This window comes from Dermochelys coriacea, chromosome 23, assembly GCF_009764565.3.
Source record: "Dermochelys coriacea isolate rDerCor1 chromosome 23, rDerCor1.pri.v4, whole genome shotgun sequence".
NCBI lineage: Eukaryota > Metazoa > Chordata > Testudines > Dermochelyidae > Dermochelys > Dermochelys coriacea.
This window is the reverse complement of record NC_050090.1, coordinates 7,709,040-7,729,008: the sequence shown is the minus strand read 5'-3', so window position 1 is coordinate 7,729,008 and position 19,969 is coordinate 7,709,040. Positions and strand designations below refer to the sequence as shown.

The window sequence follows — 19,969 nt, the reverse complement described above, 5'->3', positions numbered from 1 at the left end:
GAACGAGGAGTAATGGTCTCAAGTTGCAATGGGGGAGGTTTAGATTGGATATTAGGAAAAACTTTTTCACTAAGAGGGTGGTGAAACACTGGAATGCGTTACCTAGGGAGGTGGTAGAATCTCCTTCCTTAGAGGTTTTTAAGGTCAGGCTTGACAAAGCCCTGGCTGGGATGATTTAACTGGGACTTGGTCCTGCTTTGAGCAGGGGGTTGGACTAGATGACCTTCTGGGGTCCCTTCCAACCCTGATATTCTATGATTCTATGATTCTATGACTACACAGTCATTCTTATGCTTGTTTTCCCTCTAGCCCCATGAGTTTTCCATTGTTTATCCACACTGGAACAGCTTCAATATGAGAGAGTGAAGGAATCCCCTTCCTGAGCAATGCCACACCGAAATTCCTTTGTGAATCTATCCCCAAATATAATTGATCAGCAGAAAATAAGTGTTTATCTTAGTATGAATGATAATTGGACTTGTGTGACAGTCTGTACCTCAAAGTAGCAGCTTTGAACCTCCATATTCACCATGGTGATATGATTACGATATGTTTTCTACAAAGTAAACCTTGTGAGGTATCATTTTAAAAGTCTTGATCGGTTGAACATTAATATCCTGTTGGATTGTATGAACTAGCATGGTTTGTGAAGTTATGAAGTATTTCTATATGTTACTGAAATAGGTTATGAAGTTGGGAACACCCAAAACCAGCCTTTCAGTTACAACAAAGGAGTAGTCATCAATAGCCAGACAGCATTAATGGCTCGTCAGCAAAAGAATCCACTATCCCAGAGACCCCTTAGAGAAGGCATATATGCAATGGAGACTGCTTGACCAATGGGGACCGCCTGATCCCCACTTCACAGCAAAGATCTTTCCAGCAAGCTGAAGAAGTATAAAGGGGGTGTGACTGGGGTCCCAGGGGAGTCACACTGAGATTGCTTAATTGCAAATTGCAAAGAATGGGGCAGAGAATCCCCAAAACTGATGGTTATTGCCAGCAATAAAAACAGCCTCCACCATGCTTTACTGGTTAACCAGCAGGCAAAAATACAGTTCCTTTAAAGACAGGTTTCAGAGTAGCAGCCATGTTAGTCTGTATTCGCAAAAAGAAAAGGAGGACTTGTGGCACCTTAGAGACTCACACATTTATTAGAGCATAAGCTTTCGTGAGCTACAGCTCACTTCATCGGATGCATTTGGTGGGGGGGAAAAAAAAAAAGTTTGTTTTTTTTCCCACCAAATGCATCCGACGAAGTGAGCTGTAGCTCACGAAAGCTTATGCTCCAATAAATGTGTGAGTCTCTAAAGTGCCACAACTCCTCCCGTTCCTTTAAAGCAACCCAGCCACGTGCTTCCACCCACACAGCCCAGCCAGATACCATGAGGATTGTTGAAAATCTGGTTCATCATATAAAAAGCTGTGCCAACCCTAAAGGATCCGACACCTTACCTCCCAGGTCAATGACTATTTCAGCTCTTACCCTAGCACACGCGGCCAATTCTTATTAACTAAACTAAGACTGATTAAAAGGGCCCGGGAGGGAGTATTGGTTAAAAGAGCAGGCGCCAGGCAGACCTGACTAGAGTCCTGCGGCCGGCTCCCTAGTAGAGATGATGCCTCCGATGCAGTGAGCTGCAGCCCACGGAAGCTTAATGCTCTAATAAATGTGTTAGTCTCTAAGGTGCCACAAGTCCTCCTTTTCTTTTTGCGGATACAGACTAGCACGGCTGCTGCTCTGAAACCTCTAGAGGAAGACTCACTAGGCTGCAGCAGCTAGAAGGAAGGGTCTTCATCCGATGCAGTGAGCTGTAGCTCACGAAAGCTTATGCTCAAATAAATGTGTTAGTCTCTAAGGTGCCACAAGTCCTCCTTTTCTTTTTGCGGATACAGACTAGCACGGCTGCTGCTCTGAAACTAGTAGAGATGCTGAGCTTTAGGGCTGCCCCGAGTCCTTTTCAGGATCAGTTCATCAGCTCATGAGGCCACTGTCCAAACAGCCAGTATCCGGGTGGCCCAGACGGGGCAGGAGACCGCAGCCTCCCGGCTCCACCCTCCCCGGCATGAAGCGGAAGCTTTGGCTCGGGCTACTGGTGACCGGGGGCCGCTTATCGGCACCAGACAGACGTTGATTCTCGCTTCTCACCAGCTGGGCACCGATTATCGATTAGTCGCGGCGCGGGTCGCCGGGGGCTCACTGCGCATGTGCGCAGCCGTCCCCCCCCCCCCCCCCGGCGAGTCGAGCTCCGAGCGAAAGGGGGGGCCGAGCTCCGGCCGCCTCCTTGGCGCCGGAAGCGGGGCTGCCCCCAGTCACGTGGGCTCGGGTGCCGCAGCCCGGAAGTGTTGCTGGGTGGAGCGGTCGGCGGAGCCGTTTTGCTGAGACACCGGCCGGATGTGAAGGGTAGAGGGGAGCGAGCTGGTGGTGGCCCGGTGAGTTCCCTGACCGCCCGCCCGCCCGGGGATGAATACCCCCCTCCCCGGGAGAGAATGGGATCGTCCGCGCCTCAGGCACAGAGCGGGGCGGGCGAGACCATTTATGCGCCCGGGGAGGATGGGGGAGACCAAGGGGAGGATGGACTTGCGGATGGGGGAGACCATTATGTGGGGAGGAATGGGGAGGTTTGTGATGTGTTGAGGGTGTTTGGGGCGGGGAGTGGATGGAGACGGGGGATACGATTGTGTGCACCCTGAGGGGGGAGGGGATGTGGTTGCACATGGGGGGGAGACCATTGTGCGTGGGGGGGGCAGGAAGGGGATGGGGGAGACCATCTTGTGCACCTGGTGGGGATGGGGTAGCAGATGGGGGATACTAATGGGGGGGGCAGGGAGAAGATGGGGGAGACCATTGTATGAACCCTATGGACTGGGCGTGGATGGGGCGGGAAGACCACTGTGTGGGTGCCCTGGGGGGAGTCCTAGATCCCAAGGTAGAAGGGACCCTTCCCGTAAGCTAGCACGGCCCAGAGAACTGCCCCACACTGATCCCCGGAGCACAGCTCGTACAAAAACATCCTGTCCGGGTTCAGAAATGGCAAGTGACGGCGAATCGGACACAACCCCAGGCACCTTCTTCCAACGGTTCGTCGCCTTCCCCATTGTACAGGTACACCTTATGGCCAGACTGAATTTGTCTGGCTTCAGCTTCCAGCCGTTGAGTCATGTTCGAGCTTTCTCTCCTAGATTGAAGAACCGGTTGTTAAATATTTGTTCCCCATGTCGGTTCCCATTTTAAAACAACACAAAAGTCCTTGAGCCCACTCATCTCTCAATTCCGTTCCTCCAGTTCCATCCTAGACCCTCTCCAATCCGGCTTCCACTCCCAACACTACATTGGCACAGCTCTCACCAAAATCTCCAGTGACCTGGCTCTAGCCAAATCTCAGACTCACTCACTGATCCATCCTCATCCTTCTCCTCCAGCCAGCCACCAACCTTTGATGCAGTTGACCATGCTATTTTTCTTGAAGTCTAATCCTCCTTGGGCTTCTGTGCCTCTGTCCTCCCCTGGTTCTCCTCCTCCTCTTTAATCACTCCTTCACCATGTCCTTCGGAGAATCCTCCTCATTCCCCCTCCAACTTCTGTAGGGTGTGACAAATGTGGGAATTTTGCTAATATCTGTATGATTTGTATGTGTGCCTCAGTTTCTCTCCATATTTTGCATTCTTGTGGATGGAATATAAAGGGTTAAAAAGCTGCTTTAGGGGCAGAGCAGGAGACATGACATAAGACATTGGGTCAGGTAACTGTTCATAGAATATCAGGGTTGGAAGGGACCTCAGGAGATCATCTAGTCCAACCCCCTGCTCAAAGAAGGACCAATCCCCAACTAAATCATCCCAGCCAGGGCTTTGTCAAGCCTGACCTTAAAAACCTCAAAGAAAGGAGATTCCACCACCTCCCTAGGTAACACATTCCAGTCCTTCACCACCCTCCTAGTGAAAAAGTTTTTCTTAATATCCAACCTAAACCTCCCCCACTGCAACTTGAGACCATTACTCCTCATTCTGTCATCTGCCACCACTGAGAACAGTCTAGATCCATCCTCTTTGGAAACCCCCTTCAGGTAGTTGAAAGCAGCTATCAAATCCCCCCTCATTCTTCTCTTCTGCAGACTAAACAATCCCAGTTCCCTCAGCCTCTCCTCATAAGTCATGGGTTCCAGCCTGCTAATCATTTTTGTTGCCCTCCACTGGACGCTTTCCAATTTTTCCACATCCTTCTTGTAGTGTAGGGCCCAAAACTGGACACAGTACTCCACATGAGGCCTCACCAATGTCGAATAGAGGGGAATGATCACATCCCTTGATCTGCTGGCAATGCCCCTACTTATACAGCCCAAAATACTGTTAGCCTTCTTGGCAACAAGAGCACCCTGTTGACTCATGTCCAGCTTCTCGTCCACTGTAACCCTTAGGTCCTTTTCTGCAGAACTGTTGCCTAGCGTTTGGTCCCTAGTCTGTAGCAGTGCATGGGATTCTTCCATCCTAAGTGCAGGACTCTGCACTTGTCTTTGTTGAATCTTGTCAGATTTCTTTTGGCCCAATCCTCTAATTTGTCTAGGTCCCTCTGTATCCTATCCCTACCCTCCAGCATATCTACCTCTTCTCCCAGTTTAGTGTCATCGGCAAACTTGCTGAGGATGCAATCCATGCCATCCTCCAGATCATTAATGAAGATATTGAACAAAACTGGCCCAAAAACTGACCCTTGGGGCACTCCACTTGATACCAGTTGCCAACTAGATATGGATCCATTGATCACTACCCATTGAGCCCGATGATCTAGCCAGCTTTCTATCCACCTTATAGTCCATTTATCCAGCCCATACTTCTTTAACTTGCTGGCAAGAATACTGTGGGAGACTGTATCAAAACCTTTGCTAAAGTCAAGGAATAACACATCCACTGTTTTTCCCCTCATCTACAGAGCCAGTTATCTCATGATAGAAGGCAATTAGATTAATCAGGAATGACTTGCCCTTGGTGAATCCATGCTGACTGTTCCTGAGCACTTTCCTCTCCTCAAAGTGTTTCAGAATTGATTTCTTGAGGACCTGCTCCATTATTTTTCCAGGGATTGAGGTGAGGCTCACTGCCCTGTAGTTCCCCGGATCCTCCTCCTTCCCTTTTTTAAAGATGGGCACTACATTAGCCTTTTTCCAGTTGTCCGGGACCTCCCCCAATCACCATGAGTTTTCAAAGATAATGGCCAATGGCTCTGCAATCACATTGGCCAACTGCTTTAGCATTCTCGGGTGCAGCGCATCCGGCCCCATGGACTTGTGCTCATCCAGCTTTTCTAAATAGTCCCGAACCACTTCTTTCTTCACAGAGGGCTGGTCGCTGCCTCCCCATGCTGTGCTGCCCAGTGCAGTAGTCTGGGAGCTGACCTTGTTCATGAAGACAGAGGCAAAAAAAGCATTGAGTACATTAGCTTTTTCCACATCCTCTGTCACTAGGTTGCCTCCCTCATTCAGTAAGGGGCCCACACTTTCCTTACTTTGTTCTTGTTGCTAACATACCTGAAGAAACCCTTCTTGTTACTCTTAACATCTCTTGCTAGCTGCAACTCCAAGTGTGATTTGGCCTTCCTGATTTCACTCCTGCATGCCCGAGCAATGTTTTTATACTCTTCCCTGATCATTTGTCCAATCTTCCACTTCTTGTAAGCTTCTTTTTTGTGTTTAAGATCAGCAAGGATTTCACTGTTAAGCCAAGCTGGTCACCTGCCATATTTACTATTCTTTCTACACATGAGGATGGTTTGTTCCTGTAACCTCAATAAAGATTATTTAAAATACAGCCAGCTCTCCTGGACTCCTTTCCCCCTTATGTTATTCTCCCAGAGGATCCTGCCCATCAGTTCCCTGAGGGACTCAAAGTCTGCTTTTCTGAAGTCCAGGGTCCGTATTCTGCTGCTCTCCTTTCTTCCTTGTGTCAGGATCCTGAACTCGACCATCTCATGGTCACTACCTCCCAGATTCCCCTCCACTTTTGCTTCCCCTACTAATTCTTCCCCTACTAATTATCTGGGATGGTATCAATGGGTTGTTAAAGGACTAGCTGAAACCAACCCAGACCAGCTGAGCCTCCTGAAAAACAATGGAAACCTGAATGGCAGGGACTTTCATGCCTAGCAACCAACAGTCAAAAGGAAGAAAGCAGACCAAAGAAAGACCCTGCGCTGGAGAACAAAGGGGGAGGTATTGGGTGGCTATGTTAAGAGCTAGTCTTTGGAAACAGACAGATGCTGTCACCTGAGATGGATGGACAAAGAGACAGCCAAAATGAATTCTAGCCAGCTTGACTAGGTGGAGTCCGGGCCTTGGCCAGTCTGAACTCTGTCTTCACCTTTGCTTCTTTGTGCTAACCTAAGGACTGCCCTGCTGTGTTCCAGTTGGCGAATAAACCCTGCTCTGTTTTGAAAGGGTGGCCTGGTGTCATTGGAAATCCTTGATGAGGTGCATTGATCCCTGAAGAGGGCAGATAGTCTCTGAACAGGAGTCTGTCTCAGTGAGACTTGTTGGGCAGAGCTCACAGGGTGAAACAGGAGGGCTGGAGCCCAGAATCTGAGGCTTTGAGGCATTGAAGCTGTGTGGCTTACCCTTAAGGAAGAGAGAGACCCCTTCGGGGTCTGGCACACTGATGGTGTTCCTGCAAGGGGTTGTTCAAAATCTGGAGCATAGCACAGATCCCACGGGCCTGGGACACTTGGTGGGAGCGGTGGGATACTGAATGCACCAATAATATTTTGTAGTAAGTGACTTGCAGCAATAAAAACAAGATTAGTCAGAAGAAAAGGCAAGAAAGTGGTGTATATCCACCTCTCTAAGAAGAGCTGTGTAGGGAAAGAGAGTTAAATGTTGGGAAGTTACACAAGGCCCAGCTCATTGCCTGGCTGGAAAAGAGTGATCGTGCCAGGGTCCAGGTCCAGGTGGAGTCCTGAGAGAGTCTGAGGGCAACAGAGGCAGTAGCAAGGTGTCTTTATGACCTGACTCCCCATCGACAGAGATGGAGCAGTGGAAGTTGGAGCTGGAAGTGAGAAAGCTTCAGCTAAAGGAACAGACACTAAAGGACTGTGAAAAGGAGTAAGCTGATTGATTGATAGAAACAGTACAAACATGAGGAGGAACAGCACCAGCATGAACTGGCTAGGGAGAAGTGAAAGAGCACAAGGTCCCATACAAGGGTAGGTGGGGAGAGATCATGGGAAGCCAGTTCCGCAAGGAGTCTAGATATCAAATTGCTCCAGTTTATTGGGAGATGGGATATAGATGCCATTGAGAAGGCTTGCAATTTGAACTTGGTTGACCCTGTGGACCGGCTTCACTGTCTCACCCTGTTATTTGGTCCCAAAGCTATAAGAGGCATATAGCCAGATGGATGGAGTTGACACTGGGGGCTTTGTTGCTTACATTTGAATTGACACCTGAAGCTTCTAGGAAAAGGTTTCAGTGTGCGCACAGAAGATCCAGGGTGCGATGTATTTGGAAGCCACTACCCTGATGGGAGAATCTCTCTACAAATGGGGTAAAAAGGTGCAGGTGTCAAAAAAGATATTAGAATTGGAAAAAGTGCAGAGAAGGGCATCAAAAATGATGAGTGGTTTGGAACAACTTCCATATGAGGAGAGATTAAAAAGAGGGACTGTTCAGCTTAGAACATAGACAACTACTGGGGGTAATGACAGAGATCTATAAAATCACAACTGGTGTGAAGGAAGTGTTATTTCCCCTTTCACATAACACAAGAACCATGGGTCTCCTGCTGAAATTAATAGGCAGCAGGTTTAAAACAAACATAAGGAAGTACTTCTTCATGCAATGCACAGTAAGTCTGTGAAACTCGTCGCCAAGGGATGTTCTGAAGGCCAAAAATATAACTGGGTTCGAAAAAGAGTTAGAGAAGTTGATGGAGGATAGGTCTATCAATGGCTGTTAGCCAAGATGGTCAGAGACACAACCCCATGCTCTGGGTGTCCCTAAACCTCTCACTTCCAGAAGCTGGGACTGGATGACCGAGGACAAATCAATCAATAATTGTCCTGTTCTGTTCATTCCCTCTAAAGCCTCTGGCAGTGGCCATTGTCAGAAAACAGGATACTGGGCTAGATTGACCATTGATCTGACCCAGTTTGGCTGTTCTTACATCACTACGCTGGAGGATTTATATAACCTATTGGGTTGAAACAACTCTGTAGGGTCTGTCCCCATGAGCTTAAAATGTGGTCAGTGAACATGAAGCCTAAGGTGCTGTGTAGCACAGGCCAACTTGGTGATGAGTTTGTGGATGGTAGGGCCCGGTGGTGAGGAGAACACTAAGGCCCAGGTTGGGTACCTAAAAGGGGACGGAAGTCATCACACAGTCGCCCCAGAAGTGGGATTTGAGTTAACCCAAACCAAGGGAGACGGCCAATGTGGGTTGAGCATCTCCAAGAGATCCCAAAAACCTGTGGTGTAGTATCTGTGGATATTGCCCAAGGCTTGATGAAATGAAGTTTAAACAGGACTCTTGAAAGGTTAACTTGGTGAAAGCCAACCTTCCCAAGCCTGTGTGTGCGCACCCGATGGGGGAGACCTGTGTGTGTGTGTGTGCGCACACTCTATGGCATGGGGATGGGGGAGACCATTGTGTGAATGCACCAGATGGGGGAGACCATTTGTGTGTGTGTGTGTGTGTGTGTGCGCACGCGGTCTATGGAGTGAGGATGGGGGAGACCATTGTCTGTGAATGTACCCTATGGGGAAGACCAGTGTGTATGTGTCCTATGTGGGGGCATGGGATGGGGATAGGGGAGACCACAGTGTGCACCCTCTGAGAAGGAAGAAACCACTGTGTGCACCCTACAGGGGGTGGATCAGCCTTCTGTGCATTGGGGCAGAGTCAGTGTTGACCTGTGAATTGCTTCAGGCACCTCATGTCGCTGTTCTCGATGTCACTGCTGCATGTCAGTTGCCTGCCCATTGGGGTGACCACCTGTGCCCCTCCGCTCAGCGAGTATAGCTAGCTGGCTCATGGAGGCTCTTTTGTTGCTACAAACATGATCCTGGCTTGCAGGGGATTGGCCCAAACCAACCTGTGGGGGTGACGTGTCCAGTAGGGGCATCCATGGGGCCTTAGGCACCAGTTTAACTGAACCAGTTTGCAGTGGCAGTGCTGATGTGCAGAAGCATGCAGTTCAGACAGACACGTCCCTTACTTGAGGATTTATTAGAGGATACTCTATATTCCAGTAGAGAGGTGAGGATAGAAGTTGATAAATACAGGTAGGAACCAAAAAGAAACAGTCAAACAAAAGAATCCTATCCAATTACTATATGTAATTTTATATATTACTATATACAAAAACTATATGTATATCCCAAATAATAGTTTAAAGAGAACAGTAAGAGGACCAAAAAATGCCACCATGGCTAAACAGTGTAAAAGAGGGAGTTAGAGGCAACAAAGATGTCCTTTTTAAAAATTGGAAGTCCAAATCCTACTGAGGAAAATAGAAAGGAGTATAAACTCTGGCAAGTTGAGTGTAAAAGTATAATGCGGCAGGCCAAAAAAGAATGTGAAGAGCGCTAACAAAAGACAGCAACTAACAGCAAAAAGGAAATTGTAAGTACATCAGAAGCAGGAAGCCTGCCAAACAATCATTGAGGCTTCTGGATGATCAAGGTGCTAAAGGAGTATTCAAGGAAATAGAGGTTGTTGTGAGAAGCTAAATTAATTCTTTGCATCCGTCTTCACTGCAGAGGATGTGAGGGAGAGTCCTACACCTGAGTCGTTCTTTTAGTTGAGAAATCTGAAGAACTGTCCCAGATTGAGGTGTCAATAGAGGAGGTTTTGATAATTGAAATTGATAAATTACCATCTCCTCCTGAGAACTTCTTATTGTTTATTCAACCAAGAGTTCTGAAGGAACTCGAATATGAAATTGCAGAAGTACTAACTGTGGTATGTAACCTATTGCTTAAATCAGCCTACCAGCTGACCAGAGGATAGCCAATGTAATGCTAATTTTTAGAAAAGGCTCCAGAGGCGATCCTGGCAATTATAAGCTGGTAAACCTGACTCCAGTACCAGACATATTGGTTGAAATTGTAGTAAAGAACAAAATTATCAGACTCCTAGATTGGGAACTGTCAGCAAAGCTTTTTAGAATTCTTTGAGGGAGTTAACAAATGTGCACATGGGTGATCCAGTGGATATTGTGTACTTGGACTTTCAGAAAGCCTTTGACAAGGTCCCTCACCAAAGGCTCTTAAGCAAAGTAAGCAGTTCTGGGATAAGTGGGAAGGTCCTCTCATGGATCAGTAATGGTTAAAAGATGGGAAACAAAGGGTAGGAATAAATGGTCAGTTTTCACAGTGGAGAGAGGTAAATAGCAGATCTGTATTGGGACCAATGCTGTTCAACATATTCATAAATGATCTGGAAAAAGGGGTAAACAGTGAGGTGGTAAAGATTCCAGATGATGTAAAATTACTCAAGATAGTTAAGTCCAAAGCTGACTCCGAAGAGTTACAAAGGGATCTCATAAAATGAGGCGACCGGACAACAAAATGGCAGATGAAATTCAGTGTTGATAAATGCAAAATAATACACATTGTAAAACTTAATCCTGACAATACATACAAAATGATGGGGTCTAAATTAGCTGTTACCACTCAAGAAAAAGATCCCTGAAAACATCCACTCAGTGTATAGCAGCAGTCAAAAAAGCTGACAATGTTATGAATCATTAGGCAAGGATACGTAATAAGACAGAAAATATCATAATGCCTCTGTATAAATCCATGGTGTGCCCACACCTTGAATACTGTGTGCAGTTCTGATTGACCCATCTCAAAAAAGCTATTTTAGAATTGGAAGAGGTACAGAGAAGGGTAACACAAATGATTAGACGTATGTAACAGCTTCCTTATTAGGGGAGATTAAAAAAACCGGGAATGGTCAGTTTAGAAACAAGATAACAAAGAGGAGATGCAATAGACATTTGTAAAATCATGACTGGTGCAGAGAAAGTGAATGGGCAAGTGTTGTTTACCCCTTCACATAACACAAGAACTAGGGGTCACCCAATGTAATGAATAGGCAGCAAGTTTAAAACACCCATAGGGAAGTACTTCTTCACGCAATGCACAGTCAGCCTCTGGAACTCATTGCCAGGGGATGTTATGAAGGCAAAAAGTATAACTGGGTTCAAAAATAAATTGGAGAAGCTTGATGGAGGATAGGTCTATCAATGGCTATTAGCCAACATAGGCAGGGATGCAACCCCATAGAATATCAGGGTTGCAAGGGACCACAGGAGGTCATCTAGTCCAACCCCCTGCTGAAAGCAGGGCCAATCCCCAATTTTTGCCCCAGATCCCTAAATGGCCCCCTCAAGGATTGAACTCTCAACCCTGGGTTTAGCAGGCCAATGCTCAGTGGGTGCGGGAGGAGTGGGATTGGATGCTGCCCTGCACAGGGCGTCGGGTATCTTTTGCCTGTCCCTCAGCGTGAGTGAGCTGTGAACATCCTGGCCTCTGCTGGTCAGAGCCGGCCCCTCCGCACTGGCTGGGTGTAGTCATGGCAGGATCTTGGCCCCCCCACCCTTTTTTTCCCCTCCCCTCCCCCTCGAATGCAGAAGCTCACTTTTTGTCTGGCAGCCTTAGGTGTGGGCCCCGCAGGCTCCCTGCCAGGGAGTGATGGGCTGCCTTGGGCAGCAGGCTCAGCCATCTGGCAGGGGTTATCGTGCTGGGCGAGCTCATTGGGTCCTGCCTGGTTCATGCAGCAGGAGCCAGTGCAGGACAGCTCCCTGCTGCCTGCTCCCCTGGGCCTGCACCCCGCCCCCAAGAGAGTTGCTGAGGCTGATGGGTCCCACCAGAATGAGCTGGACCCAGACTGCCCCTACGGCCGAGGCCTCCAGTCATTCAGGGCAGAGTGCTAGACCCTGGTGCAGTGAGAGCCTGAGATCCCTGTCCTGGATACTTCCTCTTGGGGACCATGGGGCGGGGATACCACACACACAGGGAAGGAGTGGGGGCAAGGGAACCTGGGAGCCCCAGGGAGGGAGAGCATCCTGGAGGGAGCATTATGTGGATGTGGGCCACACATCATCTGACCATGCCCTGCATCCCCTCCTGTCCCGCTCCTTGTTCTCTACTCCCATCCCTGTCTGTGTGCTTTCCCAGCTCTCACCAATCTAGCTTTGGTTTTCACCCTCCCGTCCTTGGAACGGTTGTGCCCATGTCTGACCTACTCCATCGCACCAAAGGGCGTGGTAGGACATCATGTGTGGAAACGGCATAGACCAGGGTAATGGCCAATTTGGGATTGCGAGGGCCATGCCCTGTACACTCTCCTTCCCAAATCATTCACCGTGCACCTCCCTCCCCTCCACGTGTCCGGCTGGTGCAGGTGCTGCCCCTGTTCCCTCTCTGCCTCTGGTGAGCTGATTAGCATGGTAACTGCTGCAAGTCAGCCATGGAAAGCCCCTTTCTTACTGGGATAGGAGCCTGGAGATTGGGCAGAGAGCTGGGCAGAGGGGAAGGCAGGCCTGCGGGGGTAGCGCTAGGGCAGGAGTAGTTGGCCTTGCCAGGGTGAAGGTGGCCATGCCAGGCTCTTAACTCTCCATCCTGGTCTCTTGCAGAGGATCCTGCATGGGACGGGGGCTGGCACAGTCATGGAGGATGATCCGGCTTCTCCTGCCAGCAAGGCCCCGTCCCCGCTGAGCTGCATCCGGATGGTCCAGGCGGGCTGGTCGGAGAAGGAGGATGGGGCGTGGGAGCGGAGCAGAAGGGTGCAGGATCCAGCGATGGTGGGGAGCTCCCCAGGGCAACCCAGGAGTTCTCCCTCTCCTTGCCCACCCAGCCGGTGCCAAGGGAGGCATAGCCCTGCCACCCCCCAGGACACTGATGGGACAGGCCAGCACCAGAACGGGGGAGAAGAGGAGGTGGTGTCCCCTCTGTGCCAGGAGCCCCCCCAGCCCCTGGCTCCAGGGGAGCCACAGCCCCGCAGGCCGTTCCGGCGGAAGCACCGTCTGTACATGAAGCTGGCCCCTTGCCAGGTCACTGTGTCACCAAGCCAGGACCGCAGGCAGCCAGCCACTGCCGAGGAGCCAGGGCCCTCCCAGGGCAAAAGGCTGCGGCTGCAGCGAGGCCACGCCAGCAAGTTCCGGAGGAAGAAAAGACCCTTGGAGAATGGCCAGGACGTGGGGCCTGGCGATGTGGGGCCCTCCCTCCCATTCCCCCAGTGCAGTGGGGAGGAGGGGCAGGACCCTGCACCGGAGGGGGAGGAGGAGGGGCAGGGCTTGGCATTGAAGCGGGAGGAGGAGCAAGAGCAGGGCCTGGCACTGGAGTGGGGGAAGGAGGAGGAGGAGAAAAGGTTCGGCTCCCCCAGGCTGGCTGGGCCTGGCACCGCCCGCCCCAAGCCGGACTTCGTGCAGCTGATCGACGAGCACGGGATCTACTCCACAGCCAAGCTGGTGTTAGGTGGCGCGGCGGGTGAGCTGGATGAGGGGGTGGTGCTGCCACCACACCTGAGGCGGGCAGGCCCCCAGCTGGAGATCCGGGAGGTGATCGTGGACGACAAGCCCTTTGCGTGCGGCGTGTGCGAGAAGACCTTCAAGCGGGCCTGGGAGCTGTTCAGCCACGAGGTGGTGCACAACGAGGAGCGGCCCTTCCACTGCGACCTCTGCGAGGCCTCCTTCAAGCGCCACTCGGACTTCAAGAGCCACCGCCTGGTGCACACTGAGGAGCGGCCTTTCCACTGTGAGATGTGCGGCAAGAAGTTCAAGCGCTCGTCCAACCTCCAGGAGCACCGGCGCATTCACACTGGCGAGCGCCCCTACCAGTGCGCCTGCTGCGACAAGAGCTTCAAGACGCCCTACGAGCTGCAGCGCCACATGCTCACCCACTGCACTGAGAAGCCCTTCAAATGCGGCGACTGCGGGAAGGACTTCCCCACCTCCAACTCACTGCTGCTGCATCAGCGCCAGCACTGCGACGACAAGCCCCACGTCTGCGGCATCTGCGGCAAGAAGTTCACCTACGGCCACAGCCTCAAGGTGCACGAGCGGGTTCACACCGGCGACCGGCCCTTCGTCTGCCCCATCTGCGGCAAGGGCTTCAAGCAGTCCAACGCCTTGTCCTCGCACGAACGGGTGCACACCGGCGAGCGCCCCTTCGTCTGCAAGACCTGCGGCAAGGCCTTCAAGCAGTCGTCCTACCTGGTGATCCACGAGCGCTCGCACACGGGCGAGCGGCCCTACAAGTGCGAGGTGTGCCAGAAGGCCTTCGCCCGGCCCTCGCTGCTGCTGCAGCACCACCGGGTGCACAGCGAGGAGCGCCCCTACAAGTGCAGCTTCTGTGACAAGTTCTTCAAGGACCTGGCCTATCTGACGGTGCATGAGAAAGTGCACACAGGCGAGACCCCCTACAAGTGCAGCGTCTGCGACAAGGGCTTCGCCCACCCCTCCAACCTGCTGCAGCACCAGCGCGTGCACCGTGACGGCTGACCCGACTCTTGCTCCAACAGGCCCTGCCAGGGAGTGCAGCCCAGGCTGCGTGCAGCTCCCAGTGGGTGCCACCCTGGCTGGGCCCTCAGGGGAGACAGCTGCCAGCGGGCACTGTGCCAGCCAGGGGGCCCATGGAGACTACATCTCCCAGTGTGCACTGCGGTCCCTCGTGTGTCAGGGTGAAGTAGTGCATGCTGGGAGGAGCAGTCCGGCCAGCCACATCCCCTCCCGATAAGGGGCGATGAAAGCTCCTATGTGCGCATCGGGTATGGGTTATAGGTCTGCGGAGGGCTGGGTTGCCCTGGCCTGAGTTGCTGCTTGGCTCCAGGGCCCGGTGACCCTTTTCTGGGCATTCCCTGGAGCTCGGGGAAAGGGAGGAATGGTTGGCTCCTCAGCGTCAGGTCCCCTGCGGGGGGTTTGCTCTGTGCCTGTCGTGGGGGCTGGGCTGGGCTGGAGAGAGAGTTTTCAGGTCGGATAGCAGGGAAAAGCCCCCTGAGCTCTACCCGTCCGCTCAGCAGGGCAGCGCTAGATCCAGCTGGAGGGCGCTCCCCCTCCCCACAGGGAGCTGCAGTTTGGTGAACACTGAGCAGCGGGCCAGACTCTCCTCTTTGCTCCCCGGCTAGGAAGGGGTTTGTGAGCCCCACCTCTGTGCCATCGCCCCATGGCAGCCTCCCGACAGGGTCAACAAACGGACTGGGCACAGCCAGGGCGGCCCCTCGCCAGGCCCCTGGGGGATGCTCCATCAGCATCCCTGTGGCCCAGAGTTCCTCTCCTTGGATAGCATGGTCCCTGCCAGGGGGTTGCGAGCTGGCAACTCCCTGTGTAGCTGGGAGGGGCTCTCTGGCTCTCCTGGGTGAGCCCCAGGGGGAATGGGAAAGCAGGTTCCTTCTTGGTCAGCAACAGGGCTCCCAGCTGCCTCCAGCTGAGCGGAACTTGTGCTCGCTGCACACCTCCGACTCACTCCCCCACTGCAATGGGGAGCCCCATCCACCCAGTTTAGGATGCTGGGTTGCTTTCTTGTGGGAACTGAACCCACAGGGCAAGGGCTGGGCCACAGCCCCTCCTCTCGTCTGGCACCCGCAGCCCATGGGCACTGGGATGTGCATGTGACCAAGTCGCACCCATCGCTCCACAGACAGAAGGGGAGGTAACAGGATCAGCTCAAACCTTTCCCCCCCCCCTTGGGGTCACAGTAAGAAAACAACTTACACTAGGTCCAGAGCGGGCTCTCTCAGCCTGCACTAAGTGTGAATGTGCCAGAATGGCGTACAATGTGAATTACAGCCCAGAGCCACTTTGCTGCTAGCTGGTGCGAGGCCCACCCCATGTGCTGTCTGCTCTGCTGGGCTGGAGGGCTCCCTTGGGGACTGGAGAGTTGGCACGGGGGAGTTTTCAGCTCTGAGTGTCCCTTTGGAGACACAAGAAGGTACAAAGAGGGGTTGAATGAGGCCCCCCTTGCCAGGCTGGTTCCTGGCCCCTCTGTCCGGGGAAGGCAGGGGTTAAAGATGCCAGTTGTGCCAGACTGCAGAGATGTGCAGCCGGTGGGAGTTTAGGGGGCCCTGCTAGCTGAGCTAGAGCCTGGCCCCTGGGTGACCCACACGAGAGCTGAGGGGTGGCTGGCACAGGGCCCTACGTGCCCAGCACATCAGCTTGTTCTCATGGGATCCTGCACTGCCTTTTGTTACGGAGCGGCCAGGGCCGCCCGTGGACGGTACCTCACGCTGGGGAGGGGCTTTCCTGTGCTAGCACCAGTCCCAGGGAATGTCACCCTGCTGGAGCTCTGGTAACAGGTGTTCCCGTCTGTGCTGACTTACACCGGGCATGGTGTCAGTCACCTCGGCCCTCTAGCTCCCGTCCTGGCAGGACCTAGCTAGTGAGGACAAGGTTCAGTTGCAGCCGTTGGGTGCTGCTGACACCTGAGGGTGGACCCAGAGCCAGCAGGCCTGGCTGTGGGGGGAGAAGACAGCAGGATGTGTCCCCACCATCTCTGTGCTAGTGCTGAGGGAATGTAGATGGGGCTGTGGGGTCCTTGTCCTTGTGTCACACAGCCCTGTTCTCGGAGATGTGGAGCCAGTTTCTCAAATGGCCAGTCCTCCTACAGGGACAGGGGATAGGCCCCCTTTCCTGCACCCATTTAACTCATGCCTACAGGACGCTGGGAGGGGAGTCCCCTGGTTAATGCCCTAGCAGCCTTGTCCCATCTGGGGCTGTGAGAGCTCCTGATCCATCTGCCTCTCCAGGCTTTCTGAGGAGACCCTCAGGAAACCCAGCTCAGGCCCTTTCCTGCCCTTAGCTCCCCCCAGGGCACACAGTGCGTCCCCCACCCCCTGTGCAGCTCCCTTTTAGAGCAGGGTCGATGAGGAGGCAGGTGCCCCCCCTGCAGTACCCCTTCTCTGCTCAAATGGGGTGTGTTCCTGTAGCTAAGGCTGCTCAGAGGGACCCCCCACCCCCAGTGCAGAAAGGGCAAGAATGTGTGAGATGGGACCAGCGGAGCCACGTGTGTAGTAGCGCAAGGGTTTACAGCCTCCCACTCCAGGGGAGCAGGGTGTGGGGTGAGCCAGGTTCTCCAGGGGCTGCTGATTGCACCCATCAGCCAGCAGTTCTCTCCAGGGCTGCGTTTTGGGGCTGAGTGGGGGGAGGGTTACTGCTAGGGTGGGGAAGAGCCTGGGGGACAGTCCAGAACGGGCCCCTCCCCAATTCAAAGGGCTGTAGCTGAGGTGAAGATACGCTCAGACACGGAGTTCCTGCAGGGCGGGTGGGAGTTGTGCCAGCCGGTGCTGTGCCTGGGGGGAGATGGCTGCCGGCTCTGGCCCCCCAGCAGCAGAGCACCTCGCTGCCCAGGGGTTGTGCCATGCAGCAGGGAGCTCGGTGGAGCAGACGCAGGATCACGTTCGTTACAATGGTGCCTAGGACTCCATCGTGCTGGGCGCTGTATGAAGTAAGGGGCAGTCCAGGTGTGCCCTGCCGGCCTGCTGCAAGATGCCCTGCAAGAGCCCAGTTGCTGGGGTGAGGGGCAGGGAGCCAAGGCAGGTGCAGCTGGCAGGTGGGGTTGTTCTCCAGCAAGGGGCACTGTCCCCACGGGGTTGGCGCCGCTTAATGGGCGGCCCAGGGATGGATGGGTGCTAGGGACAGGTCGGTGAGCTGGGCCACCTAGAACCTGCTGCGGGGAGGAGTAACTTGCCCTGTTGCTGGCGATGGGATGTTCTCCTGTCGCATGCACACCCCTCCAGCCTTTGTGGGGGGGCATAGGGGACGTGACCTGGCAGGGGAAGTGGCAGCACTGGGCTCTGCCCCAGGGAGCGGCGGGTAGAGCAGCTCACCCACGCTGTGCCCAGGGAGTTCACCAGACAGCTGCAGCCTGTCGCTGTGTGCTGCACCCCCTTGCTGTGGTGGCCGTGCCCTGCTCCGTTTTAGGCAGTGAGGTGTGGCCGGGTGGGTTGGCACTTGGCACTGTGTGGCCCATGGGCTGAGGGCACTGTGTTCACTCCGTAGCGGGCATGTTTGGTTCAGCATGTGCCATGCCCAGTGCGTATAGATTCCAAACACTAATCCCCACCCCTCCGCAGGGGCCTGGCCTGGTTGCTGGGTGTCCTAGGCCTTGCCGGGGCTGCCCATCCACAGGTGGTTGGCATCTGCAGGGCCTGGCTGAGGACACTATCCCAGCATGCCCGGGGGCCATGCCCTCCTTCAGGAAGTTGGGGGCAGGGCAGCCTCTGGGCACAGGTAATTATTTAAGTGGTCATGGACATTTCAAGTTCCTGGGCAGGTCCTGCATCGCCTGCAGCCTGGAAGGAGCGTGGGGTGCAGGGGATGGGCCCTGCCTGTGCCAGAAACTCATCCAGCCTCGGGGAGAGTCAGGTGCCTCGTCACTACACTGCTGGGCCTGCCTGCTTCTCGGGGCATGGGGCAACTGCCGGGCAGCGTCTCTGGGCTCTGGCTGCTGCTAAGCTCCACTCTGGTTCCTGTGGACTTATGGCTGTGCCTGCCCATCAGGAGGGGGAGGATGGGGAAGAACCTTTCCTGGAGAAGGTCACATTGGGGGCCAGCAACCCCCTGCACCCCAGACTCACCCTGCATCTGTGCTGGCCTGGAGGTGCCTGACTCCACACTAAACTCCCCAGCACCGAAGCCATGGGACTCTGTGCGTGGACTCTCGCTGCCCCAGGTCCCCCTTTTGTATTGCTACTGTAGGGAAGGGTGGGGGACCCCCGCTCAGCTCCTCGACACTAATTACAGGACAGTTATTTAACTGTGTCTCTGTCTCATCTCTGCTCTGTGGGCCAGGCCTGTTCACAGCTCGCCAGTCGCTCCTATTATTCTAGGGGGATCTACTGCCACCTGCCCCAGAGATGCTGGTTTTAAATGTGGGCCCAGTTTGGTGCTTGTAGCAGAGGGGGTAGGGCAGGGACAGGGGGAGAACGGGCAGGTGTTACCTAATCCACCTCCCAGAGTAATGCTGGTGTCCCAACCCTCAACCCCTGCATTCCCAGCCCTGAGGTGCCCCTCAATCCTATCCCAGCCCTGGGTCTGTCCCTCCCCAGCTCTGCTGGTGCCCCTCAATCCTGACCCATAGCCCCCTGCTGCCCCAGCCCTGGGCTCCCCTCCCTCCCCCTGCCTAGCTCTGCTGGTGACCCTCAATCCTGACCCAAAGCTGTCCTCCTGTCCCTCCTGCAGTGCTAGGCCACTCCTGAAAAGCAGGGTGCTGTACAGTGGCTTTGTGACATGCACAAGTGGGCTCCAGCATAAAATGACTGACTTTTATGGCCAAATGCAGAGAGTGGAGCCAGGTCTTGTGTCACAGAAGCGGTGCAAGCTGGAGTGCATCTGTTTGCTCTCTGGGTCACTGATCTTCCTTGTGTCACGGGTTGCCATGGGGCTTGGCCGAAGGCAGGGCCCCTTATGGCCTGGCTGCTGCTTGGAATGGCAACGGTTCCCAACCTTGCCTCTCCGACATCAGTGGAACTGCAGCTTCCCCCCACGGGCATGCGGGGTGGGGTGAGTCTAGAAGCCAGGTTGGTGCTCAGCCTAGTACAACTCTAACGGATAAATGTGGCCTAAATCCATCGGACTGGATTCTGATCTCAGCTCCTCCATGGTCAAGCCGGAGTCATGCATTCGCTGCAGGTCTATAGTAGTGCTGGGTTGTATAGGGCCCTCTGCACTAGCCAGTAGACCACATGGAAATTAGCCAGCTGCCCAGATTTTGAGCTTTTGCAAACCATGGTCAGGTGTAACTAAGTGAGAGCTTCCCCCATCCCAACACCAGGGGGCCATTGGAATTGATGGCCCCACACAGGGCAAAGAAACCCCCCAATCCTGCACTGAGCATTGCCAACCCCAGGACTTCAAAAGTCATGATTTGGGCCCCTGAAATCATGGGATTGCCTTAAAAATCATGCAGTTAAAAAACCTGGAATTCTTTTTATTTGCTGTGTCTTCTGAGCCTTTAGTGGTCACATTTTGAAGCATTTC

At 53.5% G+C, this 19,969-nt stretch overlaps 1 protein-coding gene across 1 annotated transcript; it reads left to right on the top strand.

Moving 5' to 3' along the window:
* Positions 1 to 2,213: 2,213 nt before the first annotated feature.
* LOC119846872 (zinc finger protein 2-like) lies at positions 2,214 to 18,751 on the top strand. The gene is made up of 2 exons (XM_038381080.2): positions 2,214 to 2,433; positions 12,632 to 18,751. The coding sequence occupies exon 2, from the start codon at positions 12,665 to 12,667 to the stop codon at positions 14,495 to 14,497; it is 1,833 nt and encodes a 610-aa protein (XP_038237008.1). The 5' UTR covers positions 2,214 to 2,433; positions 12,632 to 12,664; the 3' UTR covers positions 14,498 to 18,751.
* Positions 18,752 to 19,969: the final 1,218 nt, after the last annotated feature.